The 21,752-nt window shown below is 52.0% G+C and overlaps 1 protein-coding gene across 1 annotated transcript; it reads right to left on the bottom strand.

Annotated features, from left to right (window-relative positions):
* Positions 1-626: 626 nt before the first annotated feature.
* On the bottom strand, positions 627-21,414 carry PG994_013094 (uncharacterized protein; the record flags this gene model as incomplete). Its single annotated transcript, XM_066864503.1, has 13 exons — positions 627-5,688; positions 5,772-7,561; positions 7,613-7,653; positions 7,704-8,475; positions 8,544-9,170; positions 9,367-10,672; positions 10,727-11,512; positions 11,578-13,760; positions 13,841-15,478; positions 15,634-17,159; positions 17,224-19,196; positions 19,381-20,741; positions 20,794-21,414. 13 exons carry the CDS (start codon positions 21,412-21,414, stop codon positions 627-629), a joined length of 19,686 nt encoding a protein of 6,561 aa, XP_066709464.1.
* Positions 21,415-21,752: the final 338 nt, after the last annotated feature.

Genomic DNA, 21,752 nt, shown 5'->3' with positions numbered 1-21,752 from the left:
GATATATACCATTTCTTTGCAGAGATCTTGTCTAGTCCGAAGTTTGGGGCTCGGTTCGTGAGGACAAAAGGTGATATTTGCAGCAAAAGGAGCAAAAACATACAACACCGAGGATTCCCAGGTCGTCACCGACCCTAGTACTAATTCGGCTCTCTGCTGATTATATATGGGAGAGCGGACGGGATCCCTAGTATTCAGCAGGATATGGTCGTATGTGACAGAAATGCTTTTTGCAACATATTATATAGCGCCTCCCAGGCTGAAGGTGAGGTAGGCAGGTAGGCAGGCACCTTCACACCGGCAATCTCCCCCGAACAATTCCTCACGGTTCGAAAGCGTCTGTCCAAGAGAGGGTCCGTCCCGCAGCGAGTCGTTGCTTGGTTCTGAACCGGAAGTGCCACATGGGCTTGAAGGGCGCACAACCATGCTGGCGATCGATGAATGATACTTACCGAACACAGGTCCAGCAGAGCCGACGAGATTGTCATTTTCTAAGTCGCTACAATGATACGCGCATGCACGTGCCTCTTCAACCATACCATCGAGAGCAGTGTGCTGGTCAGCTTCAACAGGAACATGATGAACAAAGACTGCACCCAAACAGTCGAAGCCCCTGATATCGCACGTTATAGTAACAACTCAGAAACGCCGAGCCCCGGAGCTATCAGGTCGGTAAGGAGTGTGTCGGGCCTTTGAGATAGATTCTCCACGGCCTGGCACAGAACATCCAGTATAGCGCTCATATCGGTTGCATTAATCCCTAGTCCAGGAGCTGCAACCCCAAGCAGCAGCCTATCTTGACATGGGGTAGCGGACACCATGATGTGTTCTGTTGACGGAGCCGCAAAAACGGCGCTTGTGGTAACCCGCATATCAGGTGTAACGAATTCAGGGTACTCGTCAATATTCTGATATTGGAGCACACTGCTGAACTGCGTACCCGGCGCCCATTCGGTGCACTGCTGAACGATCTCCTCGAATGCAATTGTCTCGTATGGCATGGATAGGGTGTACTGCTCTTGCGTGTATGCAAGCAGATCCTGTGCGGTCCAGCCTTCCTGAAAACAGATCCTGGCGGGGACGACGTTGATGCACGGTCCGACTGCACACGTGCCTGATGTGTTACGTCCATTCACCAAGTACCCAAAGACCACGTCATTTGTTCGCGAGCGGCGTGCGAGAGTCCACCCCCAGGCAGCTCTCACGAGGCTAGCTGCGGTTAGCCCAGAAGATAGTTTCGGCATCGAGATGGCTTTCTCTAGACTGCCAGAGGAAGCAGACTGGGAGGCAATCCTTTCGCCTATCAAGGACTGCAGTGCCGTCATTGACGAGCCTCTGAGAGACCTTCGCCACCACGAAAGAGCTGCGGGAGTCTTGCGTTCGTTTGATGTGTACAAATAGGAGCGAAAACTCGACGATGGGTACATAGGTCCTCCACGTAGCATCGATATTATATCCTCAAAAAATATGTTCATGGAAATGCCGTCATATTGCGCGTGGGAAATCCTGAAGATGAGAATCGACTCCTGCGTCTCCGGTCGCTTGACGAGCTTGAATTCGACTAAAGGCGCACCTAGGGGGACACGTTCGGACAGACCCCGACTGCAGAATTCAGTGCAGGATATCTCGCTGCCCATAGCACCGTCTCCATAACTCCCCAGGGCGACTGCCGTCTCTCGCAACACCACTTGAACCATGTCGACCTCATTCTGTTGTACAAAGATCGTGCGTAGTATTTCGTGCTTCTCAACCAATGTGGAACAGGCGTTAAGCACAACATCTTCTTCCAATGAGCGGTTGAATTTCATGATGAAGAAAGTAAAAGGCCTTTCTCGAATGCACCTGCTTTGGAACGGAGTTGCTGGTAGCACATCCACTATATCTGCGGCAGAAAGCCCCAACTGAGCTATCATTGTTCTGCTGGCATCTGTGCCCGCTAGAAAGGACTGGCTTTTTCCCTCTTGAAGTGCGATTGTGTCAGGTTTGGCAATCTCGAGGCCCGCTGCAATTTCGTATAACCTGGGATGGCGGAATATATCGGAAACAGACGTGGACAAGTTCTCTCGTCGCCTGAGTAAGCTTACGAGCTTGATGGCATGGATTGAATCTGCCCCAAGGTGGAAGAAATCATCATCCATACTGATGTCGCTGGGACTAAGGTTGAGAATGGTTGCGAGGGCTGCGCAAAGGCGGGCTTCAGTAGCGTTGCAAGGCATTACTTTCTGCCTTGCCTTGCCAACGTAAGCAGCCATTTTCTCTTCGGTCAAGCCAGCCGTTACAGCGCGAAGCTTTTGACGGTCTACTTTGCCATTCGATGTGAGAGGCAGTGAGGCCATGGGAAGGTAAAGAACCGGATTCATGTAAGTTGGAAGTGCTTCACGCATTGACAATTTCGCAATGTCAACCGCGCATCGGAACTCGCTTGGATCACAATCAAAGGCAGAGATATTCAACCCTTGGTCAATAAATGCGACCAGCATTGCTGCAGCAGCGTCATTCTGAGGTCGTAGAACATCGGCTACGACGTCTCTTGCGGTAGGATACGCCGGGCGCAGATGATGTTCAACGTCGCTGAGCTCGATGCGCTGCCCTCGTAATTTTATCTGGGCATCTTTACGCCCTAGGAACTGTATAGAAGCGTCTTCGGTATTGTATCGGACAAGGTCCCCCGTTTTGTAGAAGGCTGAGCTGACTTGAGACCGGAACGTTGCCAACCACGAAGGGCTGGGGATGAAAGCCGCTGATGTATTGACATGATCGTGCAGATATTCGCGGCCTACGATAGGACCCTCGACGAGCAACTCACCAGGCGCCCCAATCGGCACCAATCGCCCATCATCGTCTGGGTCGACAATCCAGAGCACGCATCCCGTGGCATAACCGATATCCGCCACGTTGGTTCCGATCTTGACTGGTGAGCGAATGCAGCAGTCTACAGAGCACTCAGCAGGGCCATACGCGTCGATGAGGTTAACTTGTTCAGCCCAGGTTGAAATTTCCGCCTTGGCCATCGTCTCTCCACTGAGAACTAGCGTTTTCACCGAAGGAATCTGGCTTGGACTGAGAAGCCGCACCACTGACGGAGTGAGGTGTACCCAGTTCGATCTCAATGCCCTAATTGATGCAGCAATATCACCCTGGCGCTGTGCATCAGAAGGTACACAAACGCAGCCACCGCTGATGAGGGTGACCAGTATATCCGCAATACTCACGTCAAAAGCATAAGAGGAGAATTGGAAGGACCGTGTCTGTGAACTCGTCCCAAATGCCGCACTCAATGCTGTCGCACTTGTTGCGAAGGCTCTGTGCGTCACAACTGCACCTTTTGGGCTTCCCGTCGACCCCGAAGTGAAAACGGCGTAAAGAGCATGATGTGGTTTCGGTTTCGGTTTCTCAAGCCCTGAAGGTTCTGATCTTGTGCAAATGTCGTCCGCGTCTCGGATTTGATCGACTGTGCTTGAGATGATGGGTTCTGGTCCATCACTTCCAAGGCAGATCCAGCGTGGAGCCAGCCCTACTGCGAGGCCGGAATTCTGACTTGAGACGATGACAACCTTTGGCCTAAGTTGGCGGCATATGTCTTGAAGCCGTTTAGGGGGGAATGAGGCATCCAAAAGTACGAAGGCACCGCCTGCTCTCATTGCGGCCAACACAGCAACTATGGCCCAAACCGACTTTTCGAAGCAAAGAGGCACAAAATCCTCTGGCACAATTCCGATATCTGCCAACTTAGCAGCCAAAGTCACCGAGTGTAAATCTAACTCGTGGTAGGTCAAAGTGCCATCCCAAGCATGGACAGCAGGAGCATCAGGTGTCTCATGGAAACATCTATCGATAAGGTCGTGGACGCAAAAATCAACAGCTTCAGGTACTCTCCTATTCCATTCAGCCAAGGCTGACTCATGCGCAGAGCTGAGGGAGCGGATCGCGGACACAGGTAGAGACGATTCGGCACTTATCATCGTAGCTACGTGCTCAAATGATTCAAGGATCCTCCCCATCAGAGATGTAGGAATCAGCTCCGGGTCGAACTTAGCGGTGACAGTGAGAGCTTCCTCCGTTTCCTCGCAATGGATAGATAGGGCATACATAGAAAATGCATGCGGTGCCGACGACTTCACGCAATCACTGAGGAGATCAGAGGCATACTCGGTTTCTTGTGCTGATCCACAGATGAACAAAGTTTGAAATCGACAAGCTGCCGCCTCAGCTTCTCCCAGCTTGCCGATGTATTGCAGACCCATCTGTTCGAACGGCACCGCCATGATTGCGTCATTTTGAATCCGGTCCAGAGCATCCGCGCAGAGTTCGTTAGGATCTAAGCAAAAGCGGACAGGTATCGTCGCAATCGTTGGCCCTGTCATCTGCTCGATATGCGCCACGGCTGCTCTGCGACCAGAAACTGTCAGGCCGTAAACTATGTCTGGCGAGCCAGCGTAATCAGCCTGGACAACAGACCAGGCCAGCTGCAATTTGGTAGAGAGAGTGGCCCGGCTCTTTAATCGTAGACGATACATGGGAATAGAATGGCAAAGGGATGCAGATGGCATAGGTTTGTAGTTGCGCGAGGGCAGAGGGGGATATACATGGCCATGGAAACCTTTCAATCTGTTTGCCCAGAAATAGCCCGCGTCCTCCATTTGTTGCTGAGCGTATGATACGAAGGGTTGGAATGAGTGATTCGGCAATGGATGGTTTTGGTATGCCGAGCAGAGCTGACCCAGAAGAAGAGGCAAGGACCATTCGTCATACAGAGCGTGATGGATTTCAAGTCCAAAGAAGTAATCTTCAGCCTCGGGACCCTTCTTAAAAGTAGTGTATACCAGTGGTGTTCCGAAGCCCATACGTGGGTTCTTGGGAAGCACAACACATGGACTTTTGTTTGATTTTCGAATTACGACCTGGAAGCTGCCCGAAACGTCGCTATGGACGACCCTGGTGCGCAGAATAGCATTAGCCTCCACAACAGCCTCCCAAGCCTTTTGTAGCTGGCTGATATCGACACCCCGACAGAGTCGGAAGGAGAAATGCGCAATGTAAGCCTCGGCATCCTCCTTGGCGGTCAACAATAGGAGTCCTTCCTGTAATGCGGTGCACGGGTAAATGTCTTCGATCTGGTCTTTTGCGACGCGATAAAACAGCATGGCCAGACGGAGGACCTCGGATTCTTGTGCCTCATCTACGAAACACGGAAATGGTTCAGCTGACTTCTGGTTGCCGATGACTGGTTGCGGAACGGTGCAAGCCACCAAGTCGAGCAGCGTCGAAGCTCGGAACACATTTGCGACGGAGATTACCATTCCGTCCTTGCGAGACATGGCGACCAGCTTCATTGCTGTGATGGAATCTCCGCCTAGAACCATGAAACTTTTGCTCATTGCGATTTCCTCCGGTCTTCTGCCGAGAACAATGGCCACTCGATGTTGCAGAGCCCTTTCTTCCGTACTCAGTCCACCTTGACCGTCAACCTCGACAAAGTCGTAGGCTTCTTGTTCGTTGCGTGATAGCTTACTGAACTCGCCTCTCAGCAGCCGGCGGTTTACTTTCCCGCTCACCGTCAGAGGAACCTGCGAGAGGGGAAGATACATGGCAGGGCTCATAATTTGAGGCAAGACGCCCTGAATATGGGCTCTGACCTGAAATACTTGCCGACGAAATTCGTCCGTCGCAGGCAAGAAGAATCCGGACCTTGAACTCTCATTGGCTGAGATGCCAAATATGTCCGATGGGGTTGGCTGAACAAAAGCAACGAGCATATCTCGCTCTTGTACCTCCCTTGATTGCATAGCTCAACAACGACATCCTGGGCCCCGCTGAATGAAGCCCTTACGTTGAGCTCAACTTCACTCAGCTCTATTCTTTGCCCATGAAGCTTGATCTGAGTGTCTTTGCGTCCTAAGAATCTCATCGACCCAGTTGGTGTGTACTGGACCAAGTCACCAGTCTTGTAGAACCTGTTTCCGCTACTTTGGCTGCGGAAATGTAGCAGCCACTGTGGATCTTGGACGAATGATTCTTTCGTCTTTGCGGGCTCGTTGAGGTAGCCTCGGCCAACGATTGTGCCTTCTATTAGAAGTTCCCCAACACCGCCAATCGGTAATAGGCACTCATAGTTCTGCGGGTCAACTATCCAGCATGCCCCGCCAACAGCAAATCCGACGTCCCGTGGATCCGAGTCTTTGGATATGTTTGCCTGCACAGAGCAGTCGACAGAACATTCAGCTGGACCGTACGCATTGATAAGTCGGACGTGGCTGGCCCACAGCGTGACGTCCGCGGATACCATGGGTTCACCACTCACGACTATAGTTTGCACATTGGTCAAGTCATCAGGGGAAAGAAGCCGGAGGACAGAAGGCGTTATATGTACCCAGTTGACGCCGAAGTTCTGCATCGAAGTCGCCAGATTGTTGAGACGATCATAATCTGATGGCATGCAAATACAGCCTCCTGCGATCAGAGTCGTCAGGATATCCGATATGCTAACATCGAACGCAAACGAGGCAAATTGAAAGGCCATGGTATTTTCATCAATGTGTAGTGATGCTTGTAGACCCATGGCCGCCGTGCAGTACGAGGCGTGCTCTATGACCACGCCTTTGGGAACCCCTGTGGTCCCTGATGTGAATACCGCGTACGCTGCATTGTGAGGCCTAACTCCAGAATCAACTCTGTTTGTTGTAGCTTCCAAGTTGTAAGTGGCTTCAGAAACAGTGACGATGTTCTGGACAAATCCCAAGGCCAGTGGCGTCAACGCTTCAGATGCCAAAGCAAGCTCTGCCCCCGTCCGAGCAACAATATCTCGCATCCGCTTACTGGGCTGCTCTGGATCTACAAGGACAAATGCGGCTCCTACGCGCAAGATACCCATGATGGCCACAATGACCCATCTGGACTTTTCGAAGACAACGGGTATGTATGTATCCACAGCCACTCCTAAACCCATGAGATGCGTGCTTAACCTCGATGACAGCTCGTCCAACTCTTGGTACGTGAAGTCGCCGTCCCAAGCAGTAATAGCAAGCATTCCTGGTCGTGCAAGGAAATTTGACTCGATCAAGTTGTGTATGCAAGCGCGAATATCGGGCGGTCTAGCACTGTTCCATTCACCAAGCTGACGTAGGTCTTCTGGAGGCATCGCCATCAAATCCCCCACCATCCTACCAGGATTTGTGCACGCCTCCTGTATTATGTAAGACAAATGATGGATAATACCTTGCGCTTGGCGTTGAGTGAGCAAATGGTCGTCAAATCGGATTTGAACCTGGATACAGTCCCTTCCCAAGGTACACAAGGCTGTGAGCGGGTATATATCGAAGGCACCATGAACATGCGCCTCCTCGCTACTTTCTTCGAAGATCTTTGAACCTTGGTTGTTCTCGTGAGAATAGTCTGCTTGGATGACAAGCATATTCTGAAATGAGCAGGCAAGTTGGGCATCGGTGCTAAAACGCCGAATGTTCTGCAATCCAGTATGCTCGAAAGGGATTGCAAGGGCATATTGTTCTTGTATCGTCTGCAGCATCTCTCTTATCTTCTTTTCCGGGTTGATTTGGACCCTCTCCGGTAGTGTTGCGATTGTGGGCACCGTCATCCTCCCAATTCCCCTTACCGGCGCGTTACGACCCATGACAGTGAGTCCGAATACGGCATCTAATGAGCTCGTATAGCGCCACAACACTGCTGCCCAAGCGAAACGCAACAAAACAAAACGGAAGGAGTGCTATCTTGCAGAGTCCCAGCTCTCATAGGCACGGAGAGATCTAGCGTGTCATTGACGGCTACTTGGTATTTTAGTGAAGGGACGACAGGGAAAACCCGCGGGTCATAGCCGGCGAGTCTAGAGCGCCAAAACGATTCCGTGGTGGCGTCGTTGTTATTCTGCAAGGTAAATCGTATGAAAGGCCTAGAATCTCGTAGCTTGGGCCGCAAGCCCCCGTACGCTTTCTCGACCTGAGCCAGCAAAAGCGCGAGAGACCAGCCGTCGTAGAGGGCATGATGTAGCCGCAAGACGAACTGGATAAAGCCATCGGTGGTTTCAGTAATGAGCAGATGGCACATTCTGTCTCCCAGTGTAAAGGTCTCATGGCTGTTCTTCAGCTGCCAGTCCAGCCGCTCGCGAACAACTACCTGATATGTTCCACCCGATTCGTGTTGCATTATCCTGCTGCGCAAGATGGGATTCGCTGCAGCCGATAACTCCCACGCTTCTCGGAATCGAGGGAGTTCAATCCAAGGTGGTAGACGGTACACAAATCGTGCCACGAACTTACCTGGTTCTTTAAGTGCCAGTGCCATAAGACCTTCCTGGAGTGGGGTGCATGGATATATATCCTCCACTTGTTCTGCTGATATCTGACAATGCTCCAGAGCGGCAGCAACAACGGAAGCGCGGCACTCATCAGATCCCAGCAGCCCAAATATCGAAATAGGAGCTTCGGCTTCGGCCACCCCTGGAGCTTTGGGGCCAACTCCCTAAGAGACGGGTAGGCAAACACATCTGCAACACTCAGTCCCGATCCAGCTTTTTGCGCTCTTGCTACTAGCTTCATAGCTTTGATGGAATCTCCGCCGACACGGAAAAAGGTGCTGTCCATATCCACGTTCTCGGGTTCGAGCCCTAACACCTGGCCTACCATCTCCTGCAGGTGAATCTCACTCGCCGACGACGGCTGTCCTTTGGTGGACTCGACTGCTCTGTATTTATTCCAGACTGACGGCGGCCAAGCGGATGTGATACTTTTCAGTTTGGCTCTGTCCCGTTTCCCACTTAGTGTGAAGGGCATATGGGTCACTTGGAAAAACCTGGTGGGGATCATGAATGTTGGTAGAATGTTCTGTAGCGTTTCCCTGGCGGCGGCTGAGTTATGCTGGAACTCATGGCTGACACGTGCGAAGGGGGACTCGGTTTCCCTTGTGTCTTGGGGGTTGGCCTGGTTCCGGGCCAGCCTTGCGTTATTGAGCTGTATGAACGCACCAAGGATAGGATCCGGTACGGGGCCGGCGGGATATAAGACGTCTACGAGAACATCTCGAGCACCTGGGAAGCATTTTGAGACTTTCAGCTCTATTTCTGTTGGTTCTATTCGCTGTCCGCGCAACTTGACTTGGGCGTCTTTTCGCCCGATGTAGCGGATTGATCCGGAGGGGTGATACTGGACCAAGTCTCCCTGTTTTGTATAGTCTACCTTGACTGTTGGTGCGGAATTGATGGAGCCAAGCCGTCGTATCTAAGAAAACTTCCGAATTTCTTTCAGCATCTCCGATGTAGCCGGACCCGACAGGATAGCCTTCGATGACTAGCTCGCCAACCGCCCCGAATGGAGCAAGACGATTGTGATCATTCCTATCCACGATCCAACTCACTCCACCACATGCCCGTCCGATAATGCAGGAATCAGCGCCTGGCAGGATTCCTGTTTCTACAGTCGAGCATATGGAATATTCAGCGGGTCCATGGGCACAGATGAGTGATACATGATGTGCCCAGAGAGCTACGTTGGCTTCGGTCATGGCCTCTCCAACCAGGACCAAGGTCGACGTCGATGGGACGACACAGGGGTCGAGGAGTTGCGCCACCGTTGGCGTAAGATGAAGCCAGTTCACGCGATACTGGCTGACTAGCTCCGCTAAGTTATACCGCTCGTCCTCTGAAGGCACGCATACACACCCGCCTGCCAACAAAGTTGATACAATCTCCACGATGCTTGCGTCAAAGCTGTACGACGCGAACTGAAGGACTCTAGAGCCTGAATGTAGCGAAAAGGCTTTGATGTGAGCAGTAGCGCTGGTGCAGTATGACGAATGGCTGATAATGACACCTTTAGGTCTGCCCGTAGTACCCGAGGTGAAGACGGCGTATATAGGCTGATCTGGATCAACTCTAGGCAGCTCGGAAGCTAAGTGACCACAAGAGGATAATCTGTCACCAATCACCGTCACTTTGGAGGCCAGTTCGTGTGCCAAACTGGCCAGTCTCGCCGACGAAATGACGTGCTTGGCATTTATTTGCCGGCATATACTTGAGAGTCGCTCAGTTGGATGAGAGGGATCCAGTAACACGAAAGCCTTTCCTATCCGCAGAACAGCTAGCATTGCCACTGTAACCCATTTGGACTTTTCGGAGTAGATTGAGATATATGTCAGGCCGATGGAGTCAAGCGCGCTCAGTTGCGCCACAAACTTGATAGACAGGTCGTCCAACTCGCCGTAGGTCAATTCGCCGTCCCAGGCAGTGATTGCTGTCGCCACAGGGCGACGTACGCATTGCTCCAGAATGAGATCATGAGCACACTTTCGAGTGGCTTCGGGTAGAGTTCCATTCCACTGCTTCAGAAACTTCCAAGTTGGTGCGTCAAGGAAGTCGACTTGAGAAAGGCAAGCTGCGGGTCTCAAGTAGATTTGCTGCAACACATGGCACAACTGGTGCAACACATAATCCACCTGTGTCCCATCCAGTATGCCTTCATCAAAAATAGCCTCAAAATGGACGCCTGAATCGTCCAATTCACAGACAAGAGTCAAGGGCACGCTACCAAATGCTGCTGTAGGACTTGTAGCCTGACCTGTCACCTCATGGAGCAGGCCCGAAAATGTAGTCGGCGCCGCCCGCGGTTGAACTACGAGCAAGTTTTGGAATTGACAAGCTTCGAAAGCCTCGGAACTCAGGGTTCTAATGGCTTGCAGTCCTATGTGCTCATAGGGAATACTAGCCAAGAACTCATACCTCAGACGCCGCAGATTCTCCTCAACAGAGTCACTGCTCTGCAGCTTAACGCGCAGTGGCACCGTGGAGATGGTGGGTCCTGTGAGATTTTCGATGCCCCTAATAGGTACTTGTCTCCCACTGACTGTGGTACCAAAGACAACATCCTCGGATCCCGTGTACTGCGAGAGCAGCAGCGCCCAAGCAAGTCGAATCTGTGTCGAGACTGTGTACATCGACTCTCGCGTCTGTGGCAGCGAACAGTACTTGCCCCGAGATGTTCCGGGTTTCGGCATGATTTCAGGTGTGGGCATGCTGGGGAAATGCTCAGTTTCGAGACCAGCCAACTGGTTCTTCCAAAAGTCGTTGGCACCGAGACATGGCTGGCACTGGAATTCGATGTATGGACTGAAGGGCCGTAGGGGTAGCCTCGCACCGCTATAAGCCATTTGGACTTGGTTGAAGATCAAAGGTAGGGTCCAGGAGTCATACACAGCGTGATGCAACGTGATGGCAATTAATCGGCGGCCTTTTTCTGAACTATCACCTACGGTATTCAGCCGCATAAGGGGATCTCCGAAATCAATCTGGGTTTGCAATGCATCGTTGAAGTACTCCTGCTCGGTTCTGTAGGTTTCCCACGTGGCTATGTGGTCCAAAACCACTTGGAACGTCCCGTACTCTTCAAAATGAACAAGTCGGGTCCTGAGAATGGCGTTTGCGTTCGCGACCGCGATCCATGCAGCTTGCAATAGCTCGATTTCAACGTTTTCTCCAACATCAAACAGGATCTGCTTGACATACGGCCTGTTTCGTTTGTTGGATAAGACGAAGAGCGCTTCTTGCAGGGGTGTACATGGGTATATATCAACAATAGAGGTACGGGTACGCCGCAGCTCAGAGCTGCCAGCTCGATCAAGCTTTCTAGAGAGTCAAGGTCTGCCATAAGCGAAAAGGGGCAAGGGGCCTCATGTGGTGCGCCATTTCCGATGAGGCGTACTTTGGGAGCTAGTTGGGAGACCGTGGGATGACGGAAGACATCCGCGATCAAGAGGCCCATTCCATTATCACGGACTAGAGCGCACAGCTCTATAGCCTTGATAGATTCGCCCCCTAGTCGGAAGAAGTTCGAGACTTGGTGCAGTAGAGTGGGCGCTAATTTGAGAACCTTGGCCATGAGCTTCAGCAGAGTACTTTCGTGCCCGCTGGTTGGTCGCTGTTGGTGGCCTGAGACGGCCAGGTCGTAACTCTTTACTATGTCTCCGTACAATCTGCCAGCTTCCAGCCTGATTCTTTCCCTGTCTGTTTTGCCCGACTGTGTGGTTGGGAGGAAGGATAAAGGTATGTATATGGCTGGCAGCATGTGAGCTGGCAGATTATCGGCCAGCTGCGATTCCACAAGGGCAATATCGGCCAGGAAGAGCTCGCTGTACTCCGTGAATTGGTTAGCCCCATTTTCCGGCATCCTTCCGTAATCTGGGAGAACAAAGCACGCCAGGATTTGGGACTCCTCGCTTCCTTGTGGTAGTGAGAGTGTATCGACAAGGACAGCCGTGGCCGTGGGTAGGCATTGATGTACATGAGTCTCAATCTCGCCTAGCTCTACACGTTGACCTCGGATCTTGACCTGCGTGTCTTTTCGTCCGATGAAAGTAAGAGACCCGTCCAGGTTCCGTCGCACAAGGTCACCCGATCGATACAACCTTGGCAGACTGTCGGGGTGATGGCGGATTTTGACCAACCAAGGGACATTATCCAAGAACGAAGCAGCCGTCTTTTCTTCGTCATTCAAGTACCCCCGCGCTAGGATGGGACCCTCGATCAGAAGTTCACCCACAGCGCCTGGAGGGACCAGCCATTCGGGATTGGTGGGATCAACCACCCAACAGGTTGCCGCAGTGGCGTGACCAATATTTCGTGGGGGAAATCCCGAGAAATGTCTGGTTGCACTGCTGTCACAACGGAGCACTCTGCTGGTCCGTACGAACATATCAGTTTTGTCTCGGCCGACCATCGGAGAATATCCTGTCTTGACATGGGCTCTCCAATCAGAGCCAGGGTCTTGAGACCGGGTAAAGCCCGAGGATTCGGCAACAGCTTCAGTGCAGACGGGGTTAGGTGTGCCCAATTTGCATCCAATCTGTTGATGGCATCGACAGTGGCCTCGATTCACTCGTATTCCGAGGGAAATGCAAATACATCCCCCAGCAATCAGAGTGAAAAGATGGTCCGATACGCTCACGTCAAAGGCGTGCGATGAGAATTGAAAGGCACGCGTGGACGAGCTGATGTTGAGTGCTGGAATATTCGCTATGGTGCTTGATGCGAAGGCCCGGTGTTCCACAACCACAATCTTCGGTGCACCTGTAGAGCCAGAGGTGAAGACGGCATACAGTGCATTTTCGGGGTGTAAAACGAGGCGTGCTGACTCTGGTGTGCCTGCACGCCAGGCAGTCTCATCATTGCCAGGGGTCAAGTGGAGCGCGCCGGCCAGCGTTGAGGCCACCGAGAGAGAGGTAAGGGATATAAATGATCGGGCTCCCACCGCCTTGCACATCTCTCGAAGGCGAGAGATGGGGTACGACGGATCCAAAAGTAGAAAGCCAGCGCCTGATTTGACTACACCAACTATCGCAACGGTTACCAATCGCGACTTTTCCATGAGAATCGGAACGAACGACTCAGGCCGGATGCGTTGTGAAATCAGGTGGCTTGCCAGCTTGCTGGATAGGCAATTGAGTTGGGAGTAAGTAAAGTCTCCATCCCACTCACAAACCGCCGGTGCGGATGGCTTCTCTCTGCAGCGTTCAACAATCAAATCCTCGACTCGGGCCTTGGACGTTGCAACGGGAGCATAGACTTCGGCGTCGCGGAGGTGTCCCCAAGGTTGCAGGTCATGAACATCGCGGCCAGGGTTTGCCACGACCATGGAGAGTGATTCGTCAAAGACTGATGCTAGGGCTTTAGCGTTGTCCCAAGAGAGTTCGTCATCCCAGAACCGCAGTGACCCTTCGGTGGATGTTCCATGCACATAGATATGAACCCCAATAGCATACTGATCAAATTATTAGCAACTTCAAGACTGATGTGGGATGGATTTTGTCAGTTCTATCCTGTCCAATATCGTCATCTTACCTCCATAGGCTCGTGCCTATCTATGCAGCGAAACTTGATCTGAGGAACGATCGACTCATCGCGTGGCACCAGGTGCTGCAGTGACATGACCGTATTGAATAATGGCCCATCCACCCCAATCGCTTGAGTGATCTCAGCAATCGTGCAATGTTGATAAGGCAGACTCAATCCGTAGTCATACTGACAATTTCGAAGAAGGCTAGCCATTGAAGAAGCCGGCTTCAAGTCCAGGCGGCTGACAAGCATATTGATAAAAGGTCCTATGGCGCTCTCAATGTGTGGGAGTGGGATGTCCCTTCCGGAGAGTATGTACCCGAAACAAACAGAGTCCATCCCGGTATACAGCCTCAATACGAGAGCCCAAGCCAACTGGAACAGATTGGCAATGGTCACGCCCATCCGTCGACAGAAACCCTGATACTCTGCAGATTTTCTGAAATGCAACGGCATGTATTGATAACGTCTTGTTCTCCCAGTCTTGACGAAATCGTCTCGAAGTGACGGGAAATGGCAGGGTAGCATGTTGGAAAGGTAGTCGCGCCAATAGTCCAGTGAGGGTGCTATTGGATAATCGGCAAGGTATGAGATGTAAGCGGAATACGGACAAGTTGGTCGCCCAGGTAGTTCTGATCCGTACCCATACGACAGTTCCTGAAGCAAGTTCCACGTGGAAGACCCGTCGATCAACGCATGTGAGATCTTGAAGATTATCACCGTTTTCCCCGAATACGTTTGACATAGTGTCAAACTGTGCGGCGGCTGGCCCTCTTCAAACCCCAACTGTCCTTCTGCGACTGAGGCCAACTCGTTGTCGGGGATATGCTCCAACATTCGTATTCGCGGTGCATGTTGTGCAAGCACAACCTGGAAGGAGGACGGATAACCGTGATTCTGCCCTCGGATCAACACAGTTCGCAGAATATCATGGCGCTTCACGATGCTGTTCCACGCAGCTTGCAATAGATGAAGCTGGATCGGAGATTTCCCATCTGTCGGGACAACCTCCCAGGTCGTTTGCAACTGGTAAAGACTTGGGTCTCTCGATTGACTGACTTGTACGCCTTGCTGCATCGGTGAGCAAGGATAGATATCTTGAATGCAGTTGGGAATAGTAGTGACTTGATGTCGAGGTAGTTCATCGCTGACCAACTCATCCAGCTCATCGTACGTAACGGGGAGGAGCGGGAAGTCACTCAAAGTGAGTAACGGCTGTATGTGCGGTAAGCTGGAGGCAGCGTCCTCAAGGACAGTCTTGCAGTTGTATTCCCAATTCCGAAGCAGTTCAGAACCTTGTCTCATGTAGCGATTATAGGCGAAAGAGAACTTGATAGTCGAATGGACGACCGTTGTGGTGACGACAATCAAGGCAAATCGGTCCATGTCCTCTGCCGCATCTGCTACACCTCGAGGGCTCCAATCTATATGTTGAAGCAAGCTATCGCCTCGCTCAAGCTGTTGGTAGATTCCTTCGTAGTTGAAAAGTATCTCTACCGGAAAGTGTGGACCGAACTGGCCTCGGCCCTTGGAGTTGAAATGACGTGAGTTAAAGTAGGACCACCCGTTACGAGGTATCAGGCGCCTGCCATCCTTGACCTGTTTCAAGATGGCCGGAAAAGAGGCTCGATCATCTGTAGCAATCTGCAAGGGCCACATGGTAGTGAACCAGCCAACTGTCTCGGAGATATCAATTGCTGGATCGAGCGACTCCCGACCGTGTCCCTCGCTGAAGATGACAGGCCCGGGCGATCAGTGAAGGTTTGGTTGAATGAATGCACCAGTGCCGCATGAAATACTTCCACCGGTTGCGTTCGAAAAGCCTGGTTGCAGCGACCAAGTAAAGCACTGCTTTCAGATTTGTTGAAAGAGAATTCGACGTGTTCTACGTCCCGATGAAGGTTTGGGCGGTTCTTCATCCCCCAGTAGTCGCTGTCAATGAGCGCTATCTTGGAGGGAAATGCCTTCGAGGGGCTCAAATGCTCTTCGCTGTATTCCTTGGACAGCTTACACCACGTTTCAAAGGTCGAAGACCTATACGGTGGAAGCAATCCACCCCTGAGCAAGACATCCAACTGGCCCAGGAGAATACGCCAAGAGACGAGGTCAATTATCAGGTGATGGGCAACCATGTAAAGGTAGCACCCATCGCCCTCGATACTGAGCAACGCAGCCGCAGACACGGGGCCTTGAGAGATGTCCATGGACTTTTGAGCCGCCATAGCGATTGGGAACACTTGCTCCCTACTTCGCAAATCATGTGAGCTGAGCACATACGACGATCCAATATCGTCATTGCTGGTTTGCTCCCAGCTGCCCGAAGCGTTCATCTGGAAGCGTGCGCGTAGCATATCGTGTCGATGCAGCAGATGCTCAATAGCATTTCTCAATTCTTTCTCCATCACTGGGCGCGAAAGACCAAGGAAGAAGCTCTGACAGTAGTGGTTCTGGCCTCTTGGCGCAGTTTGGAAAAAGAGTTGTTGAATAGGCGACAACGGAGAAGGCATATGGTCTTCCTTGTTCTCAAGCTTGGCCTTGTAACGCGAATCTGGCTGATGGCTGAGATGCGACACCATTAAAGCTATTGTTTTCTGGCGAAATATGTCTTGAACTGTGACTGTTACATTCCTGGCGCGGCAAGCGGTCACTAACTGTATAGCCGTGATAGAGTCTCCGCCAATGTGAAAGAAGTTGTCATCAACACCAATGCTAGTGAGGGGAAGATTGAGGACGGTCGAAAAGACTTCGCGTAACAGCGCTTCGTCCGATGTTGCTGGGCTGCGCGTCTGTCTTGCGCTTGATGAATACTTGCTGACTGCTTCGCGTGAAAGGGCGCCCAGTGCCTTTCGAAGACGTCGCCGGTCCGCCTTTCCCGACTTGGTCAGGGGGAGACTCTCCAGGAATATAAATAGGGACGGAATCATGTATCCTGGAACGACTTGGGTAAGCCGCACCTCAGCTTGCCGTATTTGTTCTCGCATGTTATCATCAAATATGATAAAAATTCCATGGTTGACGCCATCCATCAGTGCTAGGTAGTTTGCTCTTTCCGGTCGATCTTGGGAGATGAATGCAACCAGGACGGGATATTCTCGACCCGGAGGGGTGACGACTTCGGCAACGACAGCTTTCCAGTCTTCAACGGTCTGTGAGAGATGGTGTTCCACTTCCTGCAGCTCGATACGCTGCCCTCGAAGCTTGACTTGCGTGTCCTTACGCCCAATGTAGTGCACAGTGCCGTCCGAGCAGTACTGCGCAAGGTCTCCGGTAAGGTATACTCTGCCGGGATCTCTATCATGGCGAAACTTTGTAATCCAATCCGGTGCTGGAAGAAATGTTCTCGTGCATACTCTCATCGCCGTTGACGTAGCCTCGGCCAACAATAGGACCCTCGACAAGAATATCCCCAACGCATCCTATGGGTACGAGAGCACAGGGGTCATTCCTTTGTACAATCCAGCAGGTGCCTCCAGTCGTGTTGCCTAGGTTGTACGGATCTGAACCCGCCGTTATCCTGCCGCGGACCAGGCACTTGACCGAGCACTCAGCCGGCCCATAGGAACCAGCGAGGTGGAGGGCGGGCGACCAGGTCTCGATGTCTTTTTTAGACATGGACTCGCCGCTCAAGACCAGAGTTTTGAGAGTTAGTACATCTCTCGGGTGCAGAATTCTAGAAGTCGATGGGGTGAGGTTGGCCCAAGAGACCTTCATCTCGCAAGCAGTAGCAGCGAGATTGTTCCTGTGTTGCATCTCTGAAGGAACGCAGATGCAGCCGCCGAATATGAGAGTTGTTAGATTATCGGATACGCTAACATCAAACGCATAGGCAGCGAATTGAAGGACTCGCGAGCTCTTGCCCATGGACATGGCAGTGCCATGTGCTATGGCACTTGTGCAAAACGATGCATGTTCTATGACGACTCCTTTAGGCCGTCCTGTCGAACCGGATGTGAAAGCAACGTATGCTGCGTTGCGCGGGGTTACAGCCGGGTTGCTGTACCCAAACGCCGCACCCGCACCGGTGCGTATTGAATCGTCGTCGTCGCCGCCGCCAATCACGACCACTGTGGCTGCCAGGATACTTCCCGTCGAATGATTCTCGGCAGAGCATATCACAAGGTTACCCTCAACGGCGCGGGAAATCTCTTCTAGCTCAGCCTGCGGATGTGAAGGATCTAGCAGCACAAATGCGCCGCCAGCTTTCATCACCCCAAGCATAGCGACTGTGGTCCATAGCGACTTATCGAACAAGAGTAGCACGAACGATTCAGGACCAATATCATACGAGGTCAACTGTACCGCAAGGCGTGAAGATAGATCATCCAGCTCGGCGTACGTGAGAGATCCATCCCAGGCGTCGACGGCAGGTGCCTCAGGGCTTTCATGGCGCCGCTGGGATATCAGATGATGAATGAGCGCATCTTGCCGTGGGCTCGAGGTCGTGTTCCATTTCTCCAGGCATGCCATATCCTCACCTGTGATGAGTTGAAGGTCTCTTAACATCTTCTCAGAGTCCCGTGCTACTTGCTTGATGACCAAGGAAAACAGCTCCAACATCCTCTGGACTGTGTTGACAGCAACCATATCCGGATCGAAACGAGCCTCGAGCCTTAGACTGCTTGTTTCGGGGTGGCAAAGCATTGTCAGGCCGTAGGTATTGAAGTCAACTCCTTTTGACACCTGATCACAGAATAAAGCTGGTGTTTCAGTCTCTTGACGCGGTTGGATGACGAGGAGATTCTGGAACTGGCACGCAGTCTGACAGTCCGTTCCGAACTGAGCGATATACTGCAAGGCGGTTTGCTCAAAGGGTATCATCTCAACTGAATTCCTTTGCACCTCCCGTAGCTGGCTCTCAACACTTGAAAGAGAGTCTAGCAAGATCCGTATTGGTACTGTTGCGATGGTAGGCCCAGTCATGTCGCTGATCCCGTCCACCATGGCACTGCGTCCACTGACCACGAGCCCAAATACTACATTGTTGGAGGCAGTGTGCTGTCCTAAAGTGATTGCCCATGATAGCTCGAGAATCGTGGAAAGAGTTACTCCAACAAAGGACTGACTGCTGAGATGCACACTCTTCTCGAGCGACAAAGAGGGTAATGGCGTAGAAGCCCCATGGGGCAAGCCTGGAAATATTTGTGCATCGAAGTCCTGGAAATAAGCCATCCAGAAGTCACGACTTCTGGATTTTCGCGAATGCTGCACATGCTCAATGAATGGAGTGAAGGGCCGGCTGCAAGCTGTCGAGCCGTTGTATGCAGACCAAACTTGGTTGAGAACCAAGGGAAGTGACCACCCATCATAGACTGCATGATGCAATTTAAGAACAAAAAGGTATGAATCGGCCTCATCCTTGCAACTGAGAAGTGCAAAGTGACTCAAGGGTTTGCCAAGTGGCATTCCTGTGTGTCGCTCCAGGTCGCGGGAATTGTCATTCCACACGTTCTCTGCACTAATGACCACCTGATACATCTCCCCCGCATCCCCTTGGACGATTCGAGTGCGTAAAATGACATTGGTCTCTACGATTACGTCCCACGCACGTGTGAAGCATCCGACCGAGAGGAGCACAAGAAGACTGAATTGCCCACCGAAGGTCGGACACGAATGAGGCTGCTGATTTTTCTGGATCGTTGAGGTATTCACGAGCAAGAATAGGACCTTCAAGTAGCAATTCACCCACAAGGCCCACAGGGAGCAGCTTGTGGGTATCAGCAGGATCAACAACCCAGCAACGTGCTCCAGTTCCGCAACCAATGTTCCCCGGAGCATCAAAGCTGACAAGATCTTGCACAGTGGATACGACAGAGCACTCCGCGGGGCCGTAGGCGGAGATCATGTGTACCCGGGAATACCATGTTCTCACATCTTTCTCTGACATAGGCTCTCCAATCAGCACCAATGTCTGTAACCCCGGGACAGCCTCGGGACTGAGCAAGGAAAGCACTGATGGAGTCAGATGGGCCCAATTGACTTGGAGCTGCACCATCGCCCGTAAAATGTCACTGCGATCCTCTTCAGATGGGATACAGATACAGCCTCCTGCGATAAGAGTACTGAGATGATCGGCGATGCTGACATCGAAAGCGTACGAAGAAAACTGAAATACGCGAGAAGATGGACTCAATCGAAGGGGACCGATATGTGCTCTTGCGCTAGAGGCAAATGATGTATGCTCAATAACGACCGCTTTTGGCTTACCCGTAGAGCCGGACGTGAAGACAGCGTAGACGCTATTTTGTGGTCGAGTCTCATTTGGGTGTTGCAAGGCTGTTGAAGCGAGGCTCATGGGTTCCATATCCAGCTCAAACACAGTGGGTGCGAGAGCCCGTGCAGTTGGAGACAGTCGGCCCAGCGTCACGACAAGGCTTGCCTGGAGGCTCAGGCACATCTCTTGCAGTCTCCCAATTGGATGCGACGGTTCGAGGAGGACAAATGCACCTCCGGCTCGCATGATGGCTGTCATTGCAACAGGAGTCCATTTGGACTTGGGCAGAAACACTGGAACAAATGTCTCAGGGCCTACACCAAGCCCTGCAAGGCGACTAGCGAGGGCGTTGGAAAGCAGATCCAGCTCAGAGTAACTCAACTCACCGTCCCATGCACAAACTGCTGGGGCAGAAGGTTGGAGCTGAAACTGCTGTGCGATCATGGTGTGGACGCACAGGTCGACTTTGGAGGGTGGGTGTTTGTTCCATTTTTCAACGCTCTCGAACGAGACTGAATTCCAGAGATCCATTTCAGATAACTTCAACTTGGAACCTTGAAGAAGGTAATGAATGATAGTCTTGAACATAGAGACTACATGTGTCGCATCGATCTTGCCAAGGTTCGACCTCCCTCCATAGGTGCGCAGCGAAAGCCTGTTCTTGTATCGAAAGGCGTCGAGTATCATCGTAGCAGTCTGGTTCAAGTTCAATGACATGGACTGTTTGCCACTGGGGCAGGACTCTCACCTTGACGTGCTCAGCACCCGTGTGGTATTGCTGAGCTTCAGCTGGAGCATCCTCGTCCTGGACCAAATGCCAGAACCTCAGCAGAGGTACTTCGTGCTTGGTTTCTGGACCTTGGTGGGACATGGGTTGGTTGCCTGCTTGTACCAGACGGAAAACATCAGGAATTTTCGCCTCTTCCTCTAGGACCACTGAGATGAATGTTTCGCCGTCGCCGATGGATTGGGTGTTGCCATCCTTCACCAAGGTCTCCTGAAATAACACCGTGTCCGATCTATCAAGCTTGCGCAAGAGGATTGCCCATGCGGCTCGAACCCACGTCTGGCAAGTACTGTTGTATTCATCGCAGGATGAATCGATTCGGTACTCGTCTACGTCGACGTCCAGTAGCTCCGCAGATGACATACCACCATCTGAGAAACTAACAGCGTGCGGGACTGCCCCAGTATTCGCTTTAGGGTCAGAGGGGCCTTCCATCAGAGAGTATGATCTGGCGATTTCGTTCACAACAACCGCATCAAAGAAAGTGGCAGTGGATAGACACAACGAGAGGATGCTGTCGTGCCTGTATCTGGAACCATGCTGTAGACAGCAGAATGTGCAGTCATTACCGCTGATGGCCATGTTACGGCGTGTTCGCTTAAGCAACAAAATACACCCGACATACCTCTGTCCTGCACACCGTGGCCACCGGTGTGTGCGTACGTCCGACCAACATCATGATAATAATATAATCTTTACCGGAGGGGTTTCACTGCAGACCGGTCAATGTAGGCTGCCGTAACCGCGCCTACCCACACTCCTCCTAATATCACTGCAGAGTAGTTGCTCCCGGCAGCCATCATCTCAGCGCGGGCGCAGTCACCACAGCCTACATTGACTGGTCTGGAGTGATATTAGGAGGAGTGTGGGTAGGCGCGGTTATGGCAGCCTACATTGACCGGTCTGCAGTGATATCTGGC

Source organism: Apiospora phragmitis, assembly GCF_038363925.1.
Source record: "Apiospora phragmitis strain CBS 135458 chromosome Unknown utg000011l:1.0-3236445.0:1.0-3240683.0, whole genome shotgun sequence".
In the NCBI taxonomy this organism is placed as follows: domain Eukaryota; kingdom Fungi; phylum Ascomycota; class Sordariomycetes; order Amphisphaeriales; family Apiosporaceae; genus Apiospora; species Apiospora phragmitis.
The sequence above is the reverse complement of the archived record's forward strand: the minus strand, read 5'-3'. Positions and strand labels throughout refer to the sequence as shown.